Source organism: Phalacrocorax carbo, chromosome 2 (assembly GCF_963921805.1).
Source record: "Phalacrocorax carbo chromosome 2, bPhaCar2.1, whole genome shotgun sequence".
Taxonomy (NCBI): domain Eukaryota; kingdom Metazoa; phylum Chordata; class Aves; order Suliformes; family Phalacrocoracidae; genus Phalacrocorax; species Phalacrocorax carbo.
This window is the reverse complement of record NC_087514.1, coordinates 9804050-9826325: the sequence shown is the minus strand read 5'-3', so window position 1 is coordinate 9826325 and position 22276 is coordinate 9804050. Positions and strand designations below refer to the sequence as shown.

Below are 22276 nucleotides of genomic sequence, written 5' to 3'. Positions count from 1 at the left end.
TAAAAAAAACCCAAACCCAAACCCAAAACCACCACAGTTGGATATTGTAGTACTACCAGATTTTTTAAATTATTCCCAGTTTACAGGGGTATAGAAATAGTATAAGAAACTGGAATAACTGCTGAATACCTACCACAACAATTTAAGAAATCTTTTTTTTTAGGTTGCTTTTCAAGTGTTGAGCAGAGCTGATTCCTTGGTGACAATCATAACGCTGAAGCCACAGGGAATGCCTTAAAAATATCTCACTGGGTCCTGCTACACTTTTGGGAAGATGTAATGAGAGATACTCTCTTCCCATCTCATTCCGGACAATTACCCTGCAGCCTTCTCTCCAAAATGATAGGATGGGATTCATCTCATCTTATTTAGCAATCTGAAAGATATGTTTTTGTCCAAGCTGGTCATCTTCAACTCTATAGTTAAGAAAGATGCCAGAGGCAGGCATCATCTGATACAGGACTGACGGAAACACGCATGGAAAATTGCTGATTTTCTTCTGCTCATTGCAAAAGGTGTCTAACGAGAACAGAAACTGGTATCTTCAACTTGATATTGAACTCCTACGTGACTTGTCACTGAGAGAAATCAAACCCGCTCAGCCAGAAAGGCTGTACAATGTCCCGCTCCGTCCACACACACCAATCCTCCCGCACTACTGTGAGCCCAGCAAAGCTGTGCACATGTGCATGCACACACCGTGCCTTTTCCAAGGAAACATGGCAGCTTCCAAACCAGCAGCTAGGAGAAAAAAACTCTCCATACCCTATGTATTTATATGTATATATTTTTTTAATGCCATTAAAGTTCTATCCCCAGCAAAAAGTACAAACAGAACCAGTTGTAGAAAAGACATCTGAGGTTAATTTTCCTCAGTAACACCCTGCTATTTGTGTAAGAGGGCACGACATTTTTAATAGTTCATACTGCCCCACAGGCAAGCGAGCAGCCTTCTGGAGGTTTTGCACATCAGGAAGACGGACAGACAGCTGAAGATGAGAGTCCGAGACCACACAGAAACACGGCAACAGAACCAGGGGCAGAATTCAGGAGTTCATCCAAACCTAACCCTGTTGCCAGCTGTTAAATTCCCTGCAGAGGACATTCAGAGCAGCTTTGTGCCATTACTGTGATCTCCATAAATTTTCCATGCAAGTTCATATTTTAGCACATTAGTGTCTCTAATTTGAATATGCTTTCCCTCGTTTTCATTTTCCCACATACATATGATCAAAGCCATGTAAGTTACATGGTCACTAAATCAAAAGAAATCACAAATAACAGGATCTACTCTATGTTATAACAGGATGAGCTGTGGAAGCCAGGTAAAGCTTGCCTGTAGCTATGGCCTCAGTCCTGCGTGGGTGAAGTCGAAAGGATCTCTGCCAATGCCTTTGCTGGGGTCACATCTGACCCTGTGTTCCTTGAATATGTGTGAAGGTATCACTATTTAAATGAAATTACTCCATATCATAATTGAAATTTCTATTTATTAATAAGTGGTGCAGTTTTTAAAGACAGAACATAAAAAATCAGTTAAGAAGTATTGTTTGCATAATATATTGAAATAAACATATTAAAGTTATTCAAATATTGGACAGTGCCAGAATATAAATTACACATACAGTTTAAAAATTACAATAAATAATATTATAAAGAGCACTAAAGGCCACTTGTATAAAAGTTGTGTTCCCTTGTCAGCCAGAATCTGAAAAGCATCTTTGTAGCATGGAGAAAATTTCAGTGAGCAAGGCACAAATACTAGTAATAATAAGATGCCAGAACTAGAAAACAAAATGCAGTTGGCTATGTAACCTTCAGTCTCAGCCTATTCTTGAGGATGGAAATAGGATCCCACTTCCAGTATTTTGCTTCACTTAACTTCAGAGGAAAGCTACTAAAAGCTGAATTGGGGAGGATCAAATCTTACAGCCTAAATAATCAGAAACAATAGTGATACCCAGGATCTTCGCTCCCACAGTACCCAGCTAAAATCACTTGAAAATTGCCCCTTTTTCCTCTGCACCTCTGAAACTGGCCTTCAAAAGTGAACACCCATGTTCAGCTGGGCTCCTGAAAAAGTGGTATCACACCAAATTCGTGAGGCGCTGTAGAAGATTTAGGTTTGCAGCTCTCAGGCACCTGAAGCTTATTGGTGGGGGCTGTGGGGTGCAAGGAGTCTCAAGATCCAGCTCTTTCTCACATGCTCTGCACTAAGTGGGACAAATTCAGTTCTTACACAGGTAGATGTGACACCCCGCAACAACTGGGCTCCCAGCAGGGCTGAATTTGCTCCTTAACCTGTATTTTCTGATTGCTTTAGGCTGTGATCTTGCAAACTGATTGGACCACGGTGCTCGCCTGAAGGCCACAAGTCAGCGGCCCCGCTACGCACAGGCTCAGGTGGGAATTAGTTTGCCGCACTGCTGGGCCACAATTTGAAGCAGAAAAATTTAAAACTATTTTCACTCTGAACCATAACAATTCAGCAAAGTTACAGATAAGAACAGAGCAAATATAGCCAAAGTCAGTTTAGGGACTTTTCAATCAATTTCTCCATGTGCTGAATTCCCTTTTATTTTGACAGGAGCCAGACTTTAATTCAGTGCAGGGAAAAGCCAAGGCAAGGACAACAGCCATTACCCGACCAGATGATTTTTAAAGGACCAGGTCCTTAAATGGACCATAAACCACATTTTCTATGCCTGCATACTTTAGCCTCAGTGAAATATTCTCAGTTTGAACGGAAAGTGACGGAGCTTGGTTGAAAATAATGCTGCAAAGAGAGGTACACAATGTAAACACAGATTCACCTTTTCAAAAACTTGCAGATGTGTAAGTTCTTTACTGACACAGCTCTATGTCATTCATTAGCGACTGAAAAATCAGCTTAAAAATGTAGCTAAGAAAAATGTCTCCAGATCTGTGCTGTCTTTCAGAAAGGAATTAATAAATAAAGGTAGAATAAGGCCCAATCCTGCTCCCAGCGCATCAGTATAACAAGGTTTCTTACTGACTTCAGTGACAGCAGAAGAAAGCCCCACACTTTCTGATCATGAAAAACATCTCAAGCCATGAAATTAATCCTTGGTCACTTGTAGGATTTAAGAGTCAGCAAAGAGTGGATTCTAATGGTTAATTTTCTTTAATGTTAACTATACATAAACAATGTGTTGGTGTCAGTCTACCTGCTATGAAGATCTGACCCAAGCAAAGTTGATAGCTGTTAAACTGACATGTCACACACAAATAAAAGAAGGGATAAATCTAAACCATTCCCAGTATGAAGAGTAGTCTTGACCCAGACGCCTCTCTCAGATGAAATTGTGAATAACTGATTCTTCGTATGGGGTGAACCTGTTCTGCAAAACAGGTCCTGACCTTTCACATGCTGCCAGGGCCAATAATCACAAATACTTGATTGTGTTTTGTCCAGTATCGATGGCAGACTATAAACTGTGGTTCAGGGTTGATACACTTCCAGGACTCAATTTGAACTGGAGTCTGAGGGAGTTCGTGTGCACATCCCAGATCAGGGATCGTCTCCAGATCTCACCTTGCTGGTGACAGCTTGACACATCTCTGTTGTCAGCACAGACAGCAGAACTGATGCACACCCTATTTTTAATCCAGATGATGTAGGAGGCAGAGAGCTGCTGAGCACATCACCATTCTGAACAGAACAGTGACTGGTTTCAGTGCAAAAAGAAAGTGTTAGAAAAAAATATTAAAATAAGCTCATCAGACTTCCTTGACCCTCTTCTTGGGTCTCTTCCAGAGGATCCAGAGATGTCCACTGCAGATGGTCTTGCTGAGCTTACCACCAGTGCCTTTTAAGAAGAGGCAGATCTTATCTGGCCAGTTAGCACACGATCAAATATTTCATTATGTGGCTGCAAATACCTGACCTGGTGTTTTTAAGCTGCATCTAGTAAATTGGTGCTTACAGCCCATAGGAAATGCCAGCTTGAAGGCAGTTCAGCTGCTAAGTGTACACAGTGCAGGGCAGCCCAAATCCCACTTTCTCTGGAGCTGCACTTTGTGTGCAGGTGAAGACTCATCCAAGTCTCTGCCCTTGCTTGGATTTTCTCTTGGAATGAACGTACCTCTATAATGAGGTGATTTATGGATTTTGAGCCAGGTTTATTACTGAGAAAAGATTCCCTTTATATGACCTGGCGTGGGAGAGATTAGAAAGCTGAACTGAAGGATTTGAGGGGCAATTGGGCAGGGAACTGCGTGGCACGGCCACTGTCAGAGGCATTCACAAACAAATTTCTCAGATTGCACTTGGTTTTTGGCTGCCTTGATTTTTGATTTCTCAGAGCTAGAAAGCATTTTAAAAAGGCCCCAACTCAAGTGAAGTCAGTAGGAACGCCAGGCACCTGACGTATAAGCAAAGTAAAGCAGGTTTGTCTAGCATATGCTTACACCAACTTCAGAGTAAGACTGGCAGTGTTAAAATTAAGTTTCATTCTTTTTCATTCATTTGTCATGTGAGGGTTAAATCTTAGGACTTGCCGCAGACACGCATCAGAAAGGTTGCAGCAGGTGCAATATAGGTATTTCCAAGAATCACTGATGGCCAAAGAATTCTTCCTAATATGCCAAATTATAGTAAATTACACTTCTGTTAGCTAGTTTTATTCCTTTCAAGTTTAGCCATGAAACTGCACCAAACACAGATTATCTTTCAGGTCAATGGCTATTTTGTCAATTAAGTAATTACCCAAATTGTACCTCATGTCATCGTAGTTACTGGCCTTAAAACAGCTCCGTGGACTCAGCCCAGTCTTCAAAGGCTCTATCTGGTCTGCATTATTTACTCAAGTAACTACAGCAATTTGTTGTAGTTACTGAAGATCTATCCCAGAAGGATGTATCATGATTTAGCTGAAGAATCAGATGAAGAGGATCCTAATCTTTTAGATGGCTCTTTAAATAGAGAATAAACAATGAAGATGAAGGCAATGCCTATATCTGGAAGAAAATAGAAGCTCCCTGGATGGAATGGCTGTTATGAGATGCCAACGATAGTGAGGAATCAAACACTATGTTTCCTACAGTGGGCAAAACCCAACAAGGTATCTTCCATTGAAGCACACTCTATCCTGGTCTGTGCAATACCCAGTTACACATGGGAAGCCCAGTAACGTGTATCTCTTTCTTGTGCGCTGACTGGATGTGCCAACGATGCTCAGTTGTGCAGCTGTAATATAATACAAGGAGTCACTACAGAAAGTTCACTTCCCAACACCTTACATGGGCCAAATCCTTGTGTCTTTGTTGGTCAGTGCTCTCGCCATGGTGATGAAGTCATTGTGTGGAGTGACAGGGGTCCTTCTCAACAAGAGGTAGACATAAGCCATAGTAGAGAGGCTGCACCTTGGGTCAGTGGGTAGGGGTGAGAGCCTTCCCACTGACTGTGGGGGGTCTCTGATCATCTGACATCTAAGCAAGTCACCCTCTGCTCCCTCTGGAGTTGGTAGAAATTTGGTCATTGTAGATAATTGAGTTAAAGATAAGATTAACCTCATCCTAAAGCTGATGTGTGCTTTGGGTCTTGTACCCTGTGCTCACCAACTGTACTGATCAGTTTTCCACCAGCTGTACAGAGTGCATAGCCATTGAACTTGACATCAGATAGACACTATTTCATGGACACCAAGACTGACATCAGATGAATCCTGCATAGGATATTTGGTCAGGTTGGTTTCACTAGCTGTATAGATACTGCGTTCCCAGTGTAGTGATGAGATCTTTGATTCATTTCTGCCCTGTTGCCAGTGGGTTGGATTGTTTTCCTGCTCTCCCTCAACGTAATTTCCAATTCCCATGAAAAAAAAATTGGCTGAGGCCTAGGGAGCATACTTATCCTTCCGTTGCTCAGGTGTAGGTGGCAAAAAATGGTATTTACCTATTCATACATTGATCTTAAATATGACACACATTCATGGATTTGGAGCAGTCCATTTCCAAGAGAAACAGTAAAGAGAGGGAAACAGATCCTGGCAGCATCCCACATTGTGGAACTCCCAGGGAACAGAATAATGATACTCTGCACATCTGAGGAGGTAAAAGCGCTTGGCAAATATTAGTGAACTGAGTCTTACAACCTGTATATTTGTATACAAGTATAACTCCTAATTAACAGATTGGGAAACTGAGGCACAGTTATATTATGCCGCTTACTTAGCAGCACATAAGTCAATAAAAGAGTGGGGTGTATAAACCTGGAGTTCCCTACACTGTGCAAACTTATTTTTGGCCTCATAAGTAACAAATGGGCTGAGCAAAAAATTTCCTCAAAATAGCACTGTAGTCATGCTTTGAGCAGTTTTATAAATACTAGTGGATATTTTCAAAGTAGTTTGAGGGATTTATATTTACATTTTACAATAATAAATGCCCATGACCAATCGCAGGAGGTGGATTTGATGATTTTAAATTCTACCTGTAATTTCATTTTGACATTGTATTTCACCGGTAGTTGTATAATAGATCACATGAGAAACATTTGGTTCACAAATTACAAAAAGTAAGGTCATTTACTTTGACTCAGCTTTTTCCCTGCTTTGTATTAGATGTTCTTGGCTAAGTTGGTTGGAGATTGATTTACTTATATTGGAAAATGGACTGAGATGTTATGTTTCCACAAAGGGATATTATTCCTAAAAATATTTTTACTTTGCTGCTCTGTTTACAAAATGTAGCAAGGACCACCATATCTCACCTGTTATCAATTCACCATTGTTGTATTGAAGAGTATCAGATAGATATGTATCATAGAAGAAATCAGCTGTACCATTTATATAGGGTAAAGTCATGCAAACCATGCTCAAAACTAAGCTCCTTAGTTTTGGTAGCATGAAAAAAACTGCATTAGTAAATTGTATGAAATGGTGCAGAATGACTACCACTAATATCACATGCATCTTATGCAGCCATTGGTGTTTTGAACTAGTAAGCTTTGGGTGTAGAGTAAGTGAGATATACAAAGTATGCTTACATTACATGGAGAAGTCAACCAGTGACTGCCCCCACACGCACTTTTAAACTGGCTTATTTGAAGGGGTCCATATTGAATCTGAAATCCCATCTCCTGTAGAAGACAAAGGCATGGAGCCACTTGGTGTGAAAGGGTCGGTGTCTGTGTCCGTTTCCCCCTCTGCTAGGTAGCGTTTCTCTCTCATCCATGCTGATCCCCCATTGGGGCCAAACGGGAAGTCGTCTCTGTCTTGGGAGATACTGAAGCCACTTGGGGAGCGCTCAAGTTCCTCGTGGTTGACGGAGAGAAGGGATAATGGTGTATCGCTGTCTCTTGTTAAGCTCCTTCTCTGCCTTGGAGACACCTTATCTGAGTAAGGGCTTTGTAGGTCTCCTTGAGAGTGGTAGCTAACCTGGGAGTCCATTAATGTAAATATAGGCAAAACTGTTGGCCTTTCTGCATATGAAGTTGAGGAAGGTGTGGCTTGCAGTTTGCCAGAGTTTTGCCCACCTATTGATAAAGGTTGTGAATGGGTCAAGTGACCATGTGCTGAGAAACCATAAGGACTGACTTTGTTGACTGGAACCTGCTGGAAGTTGTAAGGAGTTTCATGAGCACACTGCTCAGTGTATTTATATATTATTGTTTTTAATTCAGAATATTTGTTTTCTTCTCTCTTGTCTTTTGCAGGAGAAGCAGTTTCTTTCAATGGACTTATTTCAGCGACTTGTATTTGCAGCTGTTCCATATGATGCATATGCATATCAACAAGAAAATCCAGTTTCTTCCCCATGTCATTAACCTGAAAAATAATAACGTTATGATATTGTCCCAAGTCAGTTGTTCAATGAAAGAGTCAATAATCCCATAGGTGTGCTGCCCCCAGCAATGGTGTGCTGCCATCTTCATTGGTCATGAAGGTAATTATAGGATAATCATGACTTTCCCTTGGAAGCGGGACTGCAGTGGATGTCACCTTATCCTCTCACTGCTTCAGATTAATAAGGCCCATCCTTATGAGACATGCCAAAAAAATTCTTAGCATTGCTAGATATTTGGCAGTCCAGCATCCAACATTATGACCAAAGACATCAGATCCAAGTCTACAATGTTATGACCAAAGTCTTGATACCATATGGTAAATAGCTATTACCAAAATAAAACAGATGGAACTACCTCTGCACTCAGACCTAGTCTCTAACTCTTTTAATAGTCCAACAACATCAGGGCTAAATATCAGGGCTAATTTCCTTTCTCTTTTGATCATACATTATGCCTGAACATTTACATTCCATGAAAGGAATTAATGTGAATCAGTGCCACTTGCCTCCACCTTACTTATTTATGTATTTAAAAAATCAGAGTGTCTTGACTTCCTAAGCAATATGTTAGGATGCCAAAGAGAGCCCAAAAATACCTGTGGAGGCAATCCTTTTGAGTACCAGACCCTGCAAAAGAAAGTGGTGCTCACAGCAAAACATTAGATGTGATGAGTATGGAGTTTAAAGGAATAAAAAAGTCCTGTCTAAACACCATGGTTAGGGACTTGCTGTGAAATATCAAGATATTCATTCAACAGTTTTTAAAATGCATACTTCCTAGTTAATGAAATTCTTTCATGAAAAACTAACAACATAGTGTTGTGGTCATTAGTACAAGATCTGTGTGAGTCTTGATCACCAACGGTACAAATCTGCCTGGGTCAGCCAGAGACTCATACAGAATATACTGCAGCTTTATCATTTCTCTACAAGCACCTCAGCCTCCATCATTGTCATGAAATCACCTACCTGTCGTTCAACTTTAACAAATTTGCCCATCATACTTTGGTCTTCAGTATCTGCTGTAGATGCTTTGGCTACATATGGATCATTTCTGTAAAGAATTAATAACTCTATTAGTATTCAGGTTTTCTTTGCATGACAGTAAGTGATTTATATCAGAAAACAGAATTACAGTCTTGGTGGTATATTCATATAGCTCCTTGGAGCCCCATTTAAAAAAAGATTGAATTTAGTTATTTATCATAAAAACAGGAGCAAAAGTCTATTCAATGTGATTCGAACATATTTCTAAAAAATGTATTCCTGATTTTTAATTTAAAATTATTTTGGTTCAAAATTAAGATAAAGTTTAAGAAAAAACAAAAACAAACAAAAAGTTCAAAATAAAAGTGAAATTAGTCTCAGACTTGGTGGAATAATTTCAGGCTTGTGAAAAATGTTGAGATAGTCTAGATAGTGGGTTTACAGATGGCCATGTGTTTTCAAATCTAATTCTTTCTAATTAGTGTCTTTGAAGACTCAATCTGAGTTTCAAGGCTGAGTGGGGTTTTCTTCTCAATTTCATTAAACCAAATAGTAAGTGGCTGAGGCTGGAAATGCTGAAAAGACACAGTCCGACCTGAAGATTTAAAGTAGATTCCAGAATAAATTTTATTCTATATGATTTCCTGCTGCCTGTCCATCAGATGGACCCGCTTCAGGAGGTAAGAAGATGATCTCTGCTTAACTAAAGAACATTGATTTATAACTTCATGGGATCTAGGTTGGCCATAATAAAGTTAAATCTTTATCAAAAGGTTTCCAGACCAACCTCAGAGGAATCTGTGTCTTTCCATAACCTATATCAAAGTCTAGAAAAACAATTTCTAAGCACTTGTTCTTTAACATGACTTAGAACAAATACACCCTAAATCTTTTGTTTTAACAGGTCCACTTATCTTTCTGACAAAATTCAAAATATAGCTGTGAATATATATTACTAAAGCAGAAACTGTAAGTAAAACATGTCAGGTTTTGCACATTGGGTTACTGATGATATGGGCTCATTCAAATTTTGCAGTCTGTTTTGTTTCCCAAATGATCATTGCCTTTTCCATAAATGTAGGTTTCTGTAAGATTACTTTTGTTCTGAGCAACCATAACAGCTTTGGGGACAGATTGCTGATGGTCTTGTGTTGTTCTTCATGGGTATTTATTGACAGATTGATAGCTGTAAATAACTGAAGAAATGTTTTTTATTATTGAATTCTTGCTACCATGAATGCGGCGATACAATACGTGCTTTACTTTCACACCCAGAAACATGGTAATGCAATTTGTTTTCAGTATTCTCACCAATCACTGGTTTAAAAGCAAGAGAATCATTAAAACTCCGTGCCTGCTATTTGGTGGGGGCTATAATAAAGCTTTTTTTAACTTTGGGAAGATAACTGGTTTATCTTCAAACTATTGGTGATTTTTATTGAGTGCTTAAGTGGCTTTATTAGTTGAATGTTAGAAATTCAGCACATCAGCAACCAAATGTACATATTTTGCATAAAATCACATTTCCAAACCATGGAGAACCTGAGCTAGACAATTAAGAAGCCATTAAGTTTAGATGTCCATCATACTTTGTTCTTAGGGAAGCTACTGTCTCTCTGGATCAACATCTACACATATGTATCTTGTAGCAGCATATCCTCTCAGTATCATTACTGTAACAGTGTACTGGTTGGATGAATGAACTTTTTATTTCTGTTTTGGTTTGTGCAAAATACTAGGCATAAAAAATTCACCTGGGAGACTGCTGTGAAGGGTAAGAAAAAGCTCCTCCCTTTTGGGATTTCTTATGCTTGGGAGTAGATGGAGGTCCAGGTGTAAAAATCATATCTACTCTGAAAAAAAGAAAAGTGCAACTGCATAAGTCCATCTCTAAATGCTAACACATGGTAGAAAATGTTATGCATCTCTGCAGTAAACAGTAGCAAAGATTCAAAAAGGAAGGACATTTTGATTTGGTAATATATTGAGGGTCATGACATGTTTGTTGTGGCCTGGGTCTACAATCAATACATTGAATTGCAATTACCTGGTAATTTCATGGTAATTAAGTAATTATCTAGCTCACTGTTTCTAAACTTTGACATCTGAAACACATGACTTCATTTCCTTCAAAGGAACTAAATAGTGTGAGTGTCAAAAAACCTCCAGTAATAGCTGCTCCGAAAATATCAGGAGAGACCCATCAGGTTTTTTGCTGGATAGTGAAAACCAGAATTTGTCAATAGATGGCAATTCCTGTTACTCTTAATAAACCTATGACTTTCTAGCAGTTATTGTGTCTACTTACCAGTAATTTTTTTTATTTACTGATTATTCTTCTGGTCTGAAAAATATAACTAGAAATGAAGTTTCACAAGGAATCCTACCTGGTTTTTTATTTGGAACAAAACAAAAAAGATTGTTTGGGAGGCTCCAGAATATTTAATGACACACTTTTACTATATCAATATATTCTTTCATTTGGCATATCCAACTGCTCAGGTGTAAGCAAGCCTCACACACCAAAGCGACCAGATATCAGCCAGTGTTAGTCCATGAGCAGTTATCTGTATCATCAGACAATCCATGCAGGCACATTGCATGGCTTCATGGAGCCCCATGCGGTTTTGAAAATGGAACTTTAAAAAGCTCAAGGCAAACCTCACAAAGCTAGCTAGATGTTTGCTAGGCTCTCAAGCCTTTGCTTGAGAGCTTGAGCTCATCAGTTGTCTGCTCAACCAATTCCAGGGCCTCATACCTGTTGTATATGGGCAGGCTGAGAGTGGATTCACCTGCCACCCCAAGGAGTAACTTGCTTTCATTCTCCTCCATCTCCTGAGTCTCCTCCTTCTGCCTGGTGGTGAGGGGGTAGGGGGTCCTTTGTCTCTTGTGCCATGGTTGGCTGCTGCATCTGTCTCAGGGATGGTAGACTACTATTCCACCAGTCACTCTTCTTCTCTGACTCCCTGATACTCCTTGACCTAGACACCACCTCCTGAAGCTCTGTCACTAGGCTGAGCAGCTCCTTTACTTGGGCACATCTCCCACAGGTGAGGTCACTGCTGCTGTCAGAAACTGCTGCCTGAAACTCAGGCCCAGGACCTGAGCAGCTGCACGTTCCCTTGAAAGCTCTGTTTGGGTGGTTGCATCCGCAAGGGATGCTGAGGGCACAGCTTTTTGCCAGGTGGATACCATGGGTCCTGCTGTTATCAGCTCCTTGCAAGTGGCTTGCAGCCTCCCTTTGAAGTGGCATAGCCCTCCCTGCATGTCCTGCCTGCACAAACTGTCATGCAAACTGCCCTGTTAGTTGAGTTGAGTCTTGTTGCTCTCTTAAGGCCCACAGAAAGCCTTTAAGACAGACAGATAGCAGTCAGAGCATAAACAGGATGTGGATTTTGCTCTCAAGCATTGCTGGGCCATCAGTCAATGTCTTATCAAACTCCTACGGCATCTCGCTATTTGTAGGCACAATGAGTAGTACTGTCCTCCCTGGTTTTGTCTGATTACAGTCAGTGGAGACCTAGCCAACACGGTGAAGAAAATCTGGGGGAGAGCAAGGGAGACTCAACAGATCAAATGAAGAGAACTGGTTTAAGCAGGGATTAATTGTGTCATAAAGGACATTAATTATACTGACTAGCTCTCTGTTAACTATAAGAGGAATCTTACCATGTAATCTTGCCAGGATTATGCGTTTTCTTCGAAGACCTCTAAAAAGGTGCGAAATGGCTGTTGAAATTTTGTGGTCCTTCCGCTACTGGTGATTCTTTATACTGGGGCATGGCATTGCTGAGTCTGTGCTGTGATTCTCGCCCTGACTCACCTGCTATAACCACTGTGTGAGACGGGCCTAACCATGTCAGGCACCTTTACTGCTGCTAGGACTCCAGCAAGTATTTGAGAGGTGCTCTGCTGTCCAAAATCACACAACACCTCAGTCAGGTAAAGGAAGGATCTGCAGTATAAGGCGTCTAGACCCCATCATAGAGAGGCGCAGATTTCTAACATCATGAACCCACCTCAACTTCCTGAGTTCAAAAAGATATTACTGCATTTAAACCTAAGCTTCTGTGGTGCGGAGCTCATTTTACAGAGTAACAAAGGTGTTTTGTGGTATATAATTAAAGAGAGCAGCTTTTCTCGAGCAGTCATAGAGAGGTAGGAACCAGATGTTATATATTTAAAAATGAGATAGCCCAGTACACAGAAAAGCACTTTGAAACAAGAAAATATGAAGTTCAACAGAAGGACCAGAGCAGCCTTACAAAGTCAAGGTAAGTCGAAATGTGCAGCAAGAGTTTCACTCACTCCGCTCATTCTTGAGATAAATCAAGATTACGTCTGCATGGCGTTTTGCTTTTCAGTGACTGGGGGAGCTCAGGGAATGTGCTGTGCTGAGGCTGAACTAGTACAGCTACACGCATATACATACACGTGCACTCAAACCCAGACAAGCTTACGAGCTCAAGCTCTGACCTGCACCCATGGCTCAGGATGTGAGCAGCACAATTGTTTTTTAGACATGCCTTAAAAGCACATTGGGATAAAACGCTTCTGTGAGGAAACAACTGTGGGGGCAGATTGCACCTGAACAGTCACAAAGGCCTAAAATTCCAATTTTTTTCATATAGGTCAATTAGCACCTGAGTGAAGGGGATGTAAAACCTCTGTGCTGATTTATTTTTGCACTTGTATGAGATGTTGCACCAGGCACAGGTCAGCAGAAAATCCAGCCCAAAGAAAAGCTCTAGAGCAACTATTGCTTTTATTTATCAACCATAAAAAGGAGGGAAAAGCAAAAACTTGACCCTAATCAAATGCAGCAATGGTCAAGAAAATTTGCAGGACTTTTTATTCTGATTTTCTTGTTCTAAATGTGAGCCAGTGGTCTGTTCTGCTGCAGTCACCCCTGCTAGCTGCTCTCTTGCCTTTATTCTTTGGGGAAAAGGCCTTCTTACTGACCGGCTACGCCATGCAAAGACAGCTTCTGGGTGGCCTCGTATGCAAATAGGCCAACTATGCTTTTATTTTGCCAGCACAACTATATATTTTCCCCATTTACCAGAGGGTTCTTACCTTGCCTGAAGATATTTTATTCTGGAAAGCATATCAAGATGTCCTGCTGAGTATTGCTCTATCACATCCTTTACATCATAAGGCCTCAAAGTCTCCTTGAATTTTTTTTTATAAAGACGAAACTGTAGTATTCTGCATAATAAACAGAAAAATTACTAACTACTTACATAAATTCCATAATGATTATTTGCAGTTTTATCAAGTAATTGATAAATACTCTGGATGTTTGGAAATGGAGTATGTTATTTCAAAACAAGACAATAAAACATAAGCAGAGAATCTCTAGTATCATACCACATTTGTAAATACGTAACAGTTGGCTCTTCAAAACTAGTAGGCTAAAACGAATTATACACACAAAATGTCTTTTTCAGCACATTCGTCATAACTAGAAACGGCTCAAAGCTACAAAATCATATGTAGAATTTGGTTTTGAACAACACAAGTCACAGGGGATATTGAAGCTGTGAAGCTGAAGGTGCTTTTTTATGCTTTAGCCTATTAAAAAGCTAATTTATGGTATATATAACGCTGAATCATTTCCAGTTTGGTTTTCATTTTGCACCTGGGAAACTTTTGGATAGGAAATGTTAATTAGATAGAAATGTGCAAGTGAAGAAGTCAGCAGAAGTTCAAGTTGTGGAGAAAAGAAAAAGTGTTAGAACTGCCTGAAGTGTCCTTGAAAAAACAGCAGTATTGCGTTATTGTTGTCGTCGTAATAATAATTGCTGCTATTTTTACTACTATTACAAAATGTCATAGTAGCTCGTAACAGAATTCTAATAAGGACTAGTGCTGGCCAGAGCACTTGAAAACTGTTTGGCATTCTTTTTTTCTTTTTTATTCTTTTCTTTTTTATACATTAGTTTACACTGTTATGTCTTGGTAGATTAAACTAACAAGAAACATATGTAAACAACGAAAAGCACTTTCTTTCTTAGTCTTAGACTTGGGATCCAAGGGTTTGCTTTCTCAGTAGAGTCTCTGTTCTTATTTGTCTGAACTGGGTAACTGTTGTCATCTTAAGACTTTGACCTATTTTTTATTCAAGATTGGTGGGGTTTTTTTAACATTTTAAAAATCTGTATGAACTTTCATTTAGCAAAGATAATTCTATTATGACTTTTTAGGGGTTTTCAACTCTTTAACTGTGTTGTTTATAAATCTTTCAAGATTTCAAAATTATACTTATGCCTATTATAGCCAAACTATATATGACAACAGCAAAACTATACTTTAAAAAAGCATAAATGAAAAATAGGCATTACACTCTTAGCAATTTCAATTTAAAATCTCCTTGATCATGACCCTGAAAACACATTAAGTGGCTTTGTGTGAAAGAATTGCTTCCTATTAGCATTCAGGGTCTGGGTAACCATACAAAGAAAAGAAGAAAAAGAAAAGCTTGGCTCACGATTGATTTTAAAGGGAAATTGCATGAATCAATTAGATTTGCACAGGATGTGGGAAAGTTAGTTTTGCAAAAGCAATAATAGCATATTTCATGGAGGTGGGGCTGGAAAACAGTACAGCTGTATAGCCTGCGTTTGAAAGCAAGCAAGCATCAGGGAGGAAGTAAGGATGGTGGAGCTCCAAAGCAAGCTGTGGAGGAAGTAGGGATGAGGAAACTTCCAGAGGGCGGGAAGCAGTCATGGGTAACATGAACAAAGCCCGTGGGACATGTCTTTCAGCAGGCTTGAGAAAACTTGGAATTTTTAATTGGCTGGTTTTAATTGGACTTGTTCTCCTGCATCCAGTTAGAAAAGAACTTGGAGAATATGTATTATGGTTATATACATATAAGTATACATCTAAATACTTATAACCATCTTCCTTGAAGCTTTTCTAAGAAGATAATTTTGGGGCACTCCAGGCCTGGCCTGAAACTTAACAACTTCTGGAATACAAAGCAATCACAATGAAAGTAGAGTAATTTCCTATGGGGGCATTTTTCAAGGGAAGACAGTAAAAAGTACTGAGCGGAGGAGCAACAGAGCGTCATGTGCTTGATGTGCTAAACACATTATCAAGCCTCACTGGGAGTTTTCTAACCCTAGCAAATATCTCTTGTGGTATGAGAACAGAGGTGACACATCTCACAAGCTGACAACTACTGAAATGGAGGCCTCGTCATCTGTTAAAATGACAGCTGAAAAGTATATTTCACATTCATACAACTGTGAATAAAAGAGTTGAGTCAGCTCAGAGTTTATTGTTAAGCAAAAGTTCCAGAGGAACTGTATATAGTATTATTTTATAACAAATACATTTGCAGAGTATCTTGCAAAAATGGCATGGGCAATGTTACTGAAAAACATTTTCCTTTCTGCGTATTTTCAAAGAGGACTTTAAATAGGGTCTGTCCTGTGCTTTTCAATATATCTAGAATTATCTAATCTATTGCATTAAAAAAAGTAATAACAATAACAATGAATCAATGGGTAGCAACATGGTAATGTGATTTCCTGAAGCAAAGACATTCAAAGTCAAAGCAAAGCATTGAGAAGCATCAGAGACATTTACCTGACAGCTCGGATGGCTGTCTTGAATGTGGGGATCATATCTTCCATAAGGAAGTCGCTAGTGTCGCCTCTCTCTTCTGCTATGGGTTCCCCTGTTCCTGCATCTGCAAGGCAGGTCAAAAAAAGTTGTGTGAACATCTGACCACAGAAGGTTAGAGGGAGGTCTGGCTGACTACAGCACTACGTAAAAAAGTAAGTGCAATTTTGTAAAGGAGCATCTCTTGCAGGTTCCTCTTTCTCTGGTCAGCTCTTGAAAGGGATTTCATAGTTCTGCTGGGACAGCTGTAAGATGCATTATTTGAGGGATCTCCTCTCAGATTCCAGCATTTCTGAAACTTGGGAACATTTCTTTCTTTCTAATGGATTTAGAAGTTCCCACTTTTAGGAGCTTTCACAATGATAAATCTTTGCTTAAATTATTTTATGTAAAGCTAAAACAGGTGGAGAATCTACAGGCCAAGTTCTCCTCCCATTTGCACTACTTGGAGCTCACGTAGCTTCATGGAAGAGGATAATCAAGTCCCCGGTGTGGATACACAGACTACATCCATGGTAGTATGCCCAGCATGCACAGATGCCAGCTGGCACAATAAAGGAGACACTGTTATTGAGAGACCATTTAGGCACTATAGGCAAGAAGAGGAAAATGTGTGCTCAGGGAAGCTGAGAGGAAAAATTCCCTGTGATGTTGGATGGACACCCAACGGAAATCTGATGAGGGACAGCAGCCTTAGAGAGAGTGGGAGGGAAGCAACAGCTGACTTCATAAAACAAAGTTTTAAGAGATTGCAGCGAGGAGATATTTGAGATGCCTGGACACAGGTTATGCAGGGCTGGATGCAGGCTAGGAGGCAGCTACCTTAGCATAGCATCCCTGCTGATAAACTGAGCCATGATGGCATGTGCTTTTTTGGGGATATAGATTCACTGCCCAGCGTGCCCTCTTTTTCCAGGACAAATAGGTTGATTCTACCACTGACTTTATACCATATCAATTGCTGTTTTTATAGAAGGCCATTGTCTTATTTCAAGCACTTTGTTGCTTGGATTCCAGCATTCATTTCCTGGAGCTTCCCCAAATGTGCCATGTAAAACCAGGAACCAGCCATGCTTGACCTAGAAAGTCACAAACCTTCAACAGGAGATGCAGAGGAACAGAGCAAAATGGGGAAAATAGGGGATGGATAGAAAGAAATTAACACAGATGGGCTACCTTCTGAGCTTTGCCAAAAAGCGTACGCTTTCATTCGGAATGCAGTGCGAAAACGCTCCTTATTATTCAAGACAACATTCTTAGGCTCTTTTGAAGGACTTTCTTCAATGGCATCTACATTCAGAGGGGTAAATAGCTTTCCTTTAGTATTGGTACCACGAACCCGATCCAAGAGACCCAGCTTTTGGCTACAAAATAAGCAAAAGTAATCATTTTCCTCCTTCGTACATTTTTAACTTGTTTTCATGACGCTTTAAGTATATAATGGGCTAATGTTTTGTACACAAGGTCACTGCTGGGGCTACCATAATACATCAATGTCTTTGTAAGCAACAGCTAAACTCCACAGATAATTAACTGGTTTTTATGAGCATTTTTTTATCAATGTTGAAAATGTTACCAGAGGGTCTTGCTATCCTCTCTACATAACGTATCACATTCCTTCAGCTCCAGCAGCATGTCTGAAGCATTAGACTTATTATTAAGAAGAGAAACACCACTACTTAGGCAGTTATATTGTCTGCTGATAAGAATGCTTGGCCTTTCCTGTTCAGTGCTTTCTTTAACTACTGGGTCTGTGGCAGGATATTAAATGAATAACTCTGTATTCATTCTGTAGAACTCTGACTAAAAGAAAGTCAGATGTGCTGTGAACCAAATAAATTATCAGTAGAACACTGAAAAGGTATTGTCAAGCAATTATTAGGTACCTGGAAGGGCAGGCTACCCAGTTCTCTCCACCATTCACTTACAGTCATCTCTCACTATACTAGAAATTGAGGTCACCTATACAAATTGTAGGGAAGTGACATATTTTGTTCATCTGATGATCCCTTGCACTCTCCTCTTACAGATTTACTGACCAAAAACTTTTTCCTTTCAGTGACAACATAAAGCTAGAATTGCATCTACTTGCCATCTTACCAGCACTGGTAACCCTTCTGACTGTAAAGGTCTTAAATGCAATTACTATTACCGCTGAAAAGAGCAACACAAAAGGAATTTGCTAGTGAGTGTATCAGCTTAAATATGCTCTGAACACTTCATAGGTGAAAGATGGTATAATTATTTGATTTGCTTGTTCACTTTGCTGCTTAAATATTTGTCAATTACACATTTGTTAAAAAAATGTTGCACTAAGCCATGGGAAGAAAACCTGCCTTTTAACTCATTCCTGGATGTTGCAGTGTGGGACAGCTCTGGGGAGAGGTGAATTGTGCACACATGGTCAAGAAGCACTTACGTGCAGGAGACAAGGGCAGCCAGGTTGAGTGGGGGGGGAGAAGAAGCCATCGAAGCTGTCAGGTTTCTGAGAGCCACAGATGGGAGAAGAGTTGAAGGATGAACAGGAGTGGTGACCAGAAGAAAGAGATTTCATAGGTATGCAGACAGGTATCTGTGCCATGTGCTCAGCTGAAGCACTAAACTTGCTGGCAAGAGAGGGAAGTGTGGGGAGGGTCCACCGTGAAGGACATAGTGGACAAAGACGGAGGCTCGTGTACAGACCTTGCAAGCGAACGGTGTCACTCACAGACTACTTGTTCTCTATTTAAGGACTTATCTTCATCAGATGGATTATTTTTGTGTTCTAGCATCTCTGGTGTCATTGGTGCACCTCTTGGAAAGAAGGATCTACTTCTGTCTCAGAGCTCTGTCTGTGGCAGTATCCCTCCACACTGGAAGTTTGTAGGATGTTCCTCTTAAAATGATAAAGGCAAGATGGATTTAAAGACACATATGATGGCTTCGCAGCTTTCATAAGAGTGCTGACTCTAGCAGGAATACTGCAGTTTAAAGTATGCAAAATTCCTATGTAAACATTGAACATCACAGCTGTTGCAGGTTTTGTGTGGTTTTTTTTAAAATTTATTTTAATACGTATTACTGGGACCCTCATCTCTACTATCTGTTTCTGATTAATATATCTTTGACCCAGAAGGTAATGAAATAGGAGCTTCCCTGTCACAAGAGATGAGCACTAAACCTTTGTGCAGGATTTTTCAGTCCTTCTGAATTTTCTTGTGAATAACATGACAATAATTGCCAATGCAACTTCTCCAGCCTAGTAAATTCAGACATTTGCCCTGTCATTGTGTGTATGAAGTGCATGTGTGTGAGCAAGATTTGTGTGAACATGGAGGCACACATCTAGCCCTGCTGTATAAGCATCAGCAGGACTGAAGTCAATGATGTAAGACGATAAAAGCACAGATTTGAGTGAAGAATTAGAACAGACTTAGAGTGATGGGTATTAATATTACCCAGATTTTGCCCTAATGTAATCTCCTTTATTGAAAAATAAAATACAGTGGCAAATTAGTCATCACAGAATGTGTAAGGCAGTCTTATGTTCGGTCTTAAGCACTTGTTTATAAAGTGGATCTATAGTGTTTGCTTTTGGGTTAGAATCTTGATCTGATCCACCAAGGTTCTCTAAAGGTTAAACTGACAGTGAGGGCAGGGTCCCAACAAGTGGTTTGTGCTCTACTAAGATAGGGAGAATCCTGTGATCTCTTTTCTGCATCACGGTCACTTCTCTATGCTTTCAGAGGCCATGTTTGAGAGCAGTAGTGCTTTACAAGATAGATGTCTTAACTCCATGGCATTTCTGTGAAATTTGGATTCTTCAAGCACTCGCTACCGTATATAGGAAAAACACATACAGGAGATGACAACAGCTAATGAGCAAGTTTTGAAATGGCATGAAAAATAAAGGTGAGGCAGTAAAAGTCACTGAATGAGTGGTGTGTGGTTTTTGGGGGGTAAAGTATGGAAAAGAAATTCTCATGTCTCAATAGTAATAAAACCAAAGTTTGAAGGAGGAATTAATTTCAAGAAGGATGGTCAAGAAGAGTCTGGAATCATGGCACATCACTGAAAAGGATTTTAATGCAAAGAAATGCACCAAAATTCTAGCTGAGTGATAACAATGAGTCAGCCAGGAAATACAGACTGATGGGCATGAAGATGTTAGAGGGAGTGAGCCTGCGAGGTCTTCAATGTGAAGAAAAACAGACAGAGCAATTTAGCATGCTTGTCATCGTGGTGATCTTTGTAGATTGAAGAGGACTGTGAAGAGATAAGGTACAAGAAGGAAGAAACTGAAGCAGTTTTAGGATAAATAGAACTATTCAGTGATAATAAAATGAAAATGTTTTTCCCTAGGACTGAAAAAATTTTATGTATCACAGGCATGTTGTGGAGATCAGTTTTTCCTAGTGGGGGGATTTAACAGGTCACCAGTGATGGATGAATCTCAAATGAAAGGGGAGACTATAGTCCACCTGTTCTTCAGGATTTCAAGATTGATCATCTTCATTCAAGACCTTCCAGGGTGAGAAGGAACCTCCTAGAAGGATGAAATCTAGCAGTGATACTTAGATGATGTCAGGTGATGAGGTGATTTCCTCAAAGGCAAGAAGTGGTCACATACTACGCATTGGCATCAAGCAATGTATTAAAAGTCACAGTATCTGGATTAGTAACAGTACAGAGAAGCTCTCAAAAGAAGAATGTTTAAGGCAGACAACCTGAAAGCGAGGAAGCAGAAAAATAGGTGAGATAGAGGATTCCTGTTGTTTATAAAAGCAGTTTAATGCTATACTAGAAGAATAATGTTGTCATTACATATGGCCCCTGAATCTCTCTCCAGAAACTTGTTTGGTTCTTCAAAATACATATGCAGATCCTTCAAAGTTGCCCCTTAAAAATCCTGTAATAACTGTCTTCCTTACCGAACGACAAGGAGACATAAATTGCATTACAAGGAGCTATAGGGATCAGACCAGCAGGAAAAGGCTCAGTAGATGATGAAAAGTATCCAAAACAGTAAACTTGTGGATTTTAATTTTCAATATAGGCAATATATGCAGAAATTTCTTTTATTGAGCTATACAAGAATAGATCAAGGTTTGATATCCTCCTCATAGATCAAAACAGATCAAAATATTACTCTGCATTCAGCTCAAAAGGCTCTTCAATTGCAGTGATATTTTCCACTGCACATGTGGGCACACTCATTTGTGGGCTGGGTTTTTTTTTGGTAGGGTAAGGGTTTAAGGTAGATAATATAAACCAAAAGCAGTCCCAAATTCTCTTTCTAGGGAGTTTCTCAACTTTCCCCATTGCTAAGTGTCTGTTTAGGAACAAACTGTTGTCCCAAGACTGTTGCTCAAGCATCTTAGGTTTAGGAGCTAGAACTCATCTGATCTATCTTAAGCTGTCTAAAAAGTTAAATGCCCTGTCTAAGATTGATCTTTAGACCCCTTTCTATAATCAGTGGGAAGTTAGCAACCTACAGAGTGCAGTTCATCTTCATTTCACTTTGGTATTCCTTTACAGCTGGGGGAACTTATCTCTTGTTATTGACTACAGAAAGATCTAGATGAGAAGTAATTTAAAAAGCAGGTCTCCAGTCTAAGCTAAAGTTACCAGAGCTGAAGGCTTCCTCATTAATTGAATCCTAACGATTAACCCTTAAAGTAACATTCAGATTCATAACAGTGTGTTTATGCGATACATATAGACAATTGTCTTCATATCCAGGCAGCCAGAGCAGTAGAATAATCAGAAAATATTTCATCAACTTCACATGAAAAAATACAACAGCATGTTGTATACAAAAAAAACCAAAACAAAACCCAAGCTTCTTTCCAGATAATGACTAGCT

At 39.7% G+C, this 22276-nt stretch overlaps 1 protein-coding gene across 1 annotated transcript in view; it reads right to left on the bottom strand.

The window, feature by feature from the left end:
* Positions 1-805: 805 nt before the first annotated feature.
* KCNQ3 (potassium voltage-gated channel subfamily Q member 3) overlaps positions 806-22276 on the bottom strand; it is a 205726-nt gene continuing 184255 nt past the window's right edge. Inside the window, exons 10-15 of the mRNA XM_064442077.1 lie at positions 17608-17795; positions 16396-16498; positions 13873-14004; positions 10551-10649; positions 8779-8863; positions 806-7790 (exon numbers count right to left, since the gene is read on the bottom strand). Of these exons, the coding sequence (XP_064298147.1) occupies positions 7053-7790; positions 8779-8863; positions 10551-10649; positions 13873-14004; positions 16396-16498; positions 17608-17795 (1345 nt within the window). The 3' untranslated portion in view covers positions 806-7052. The remainder of the gene's footprint in view (positions 7791-8778; positions 8864-10550; positions 10650-13872; positions 14005-16395; positions 16499-17607; positions 17796-22276) is intronic.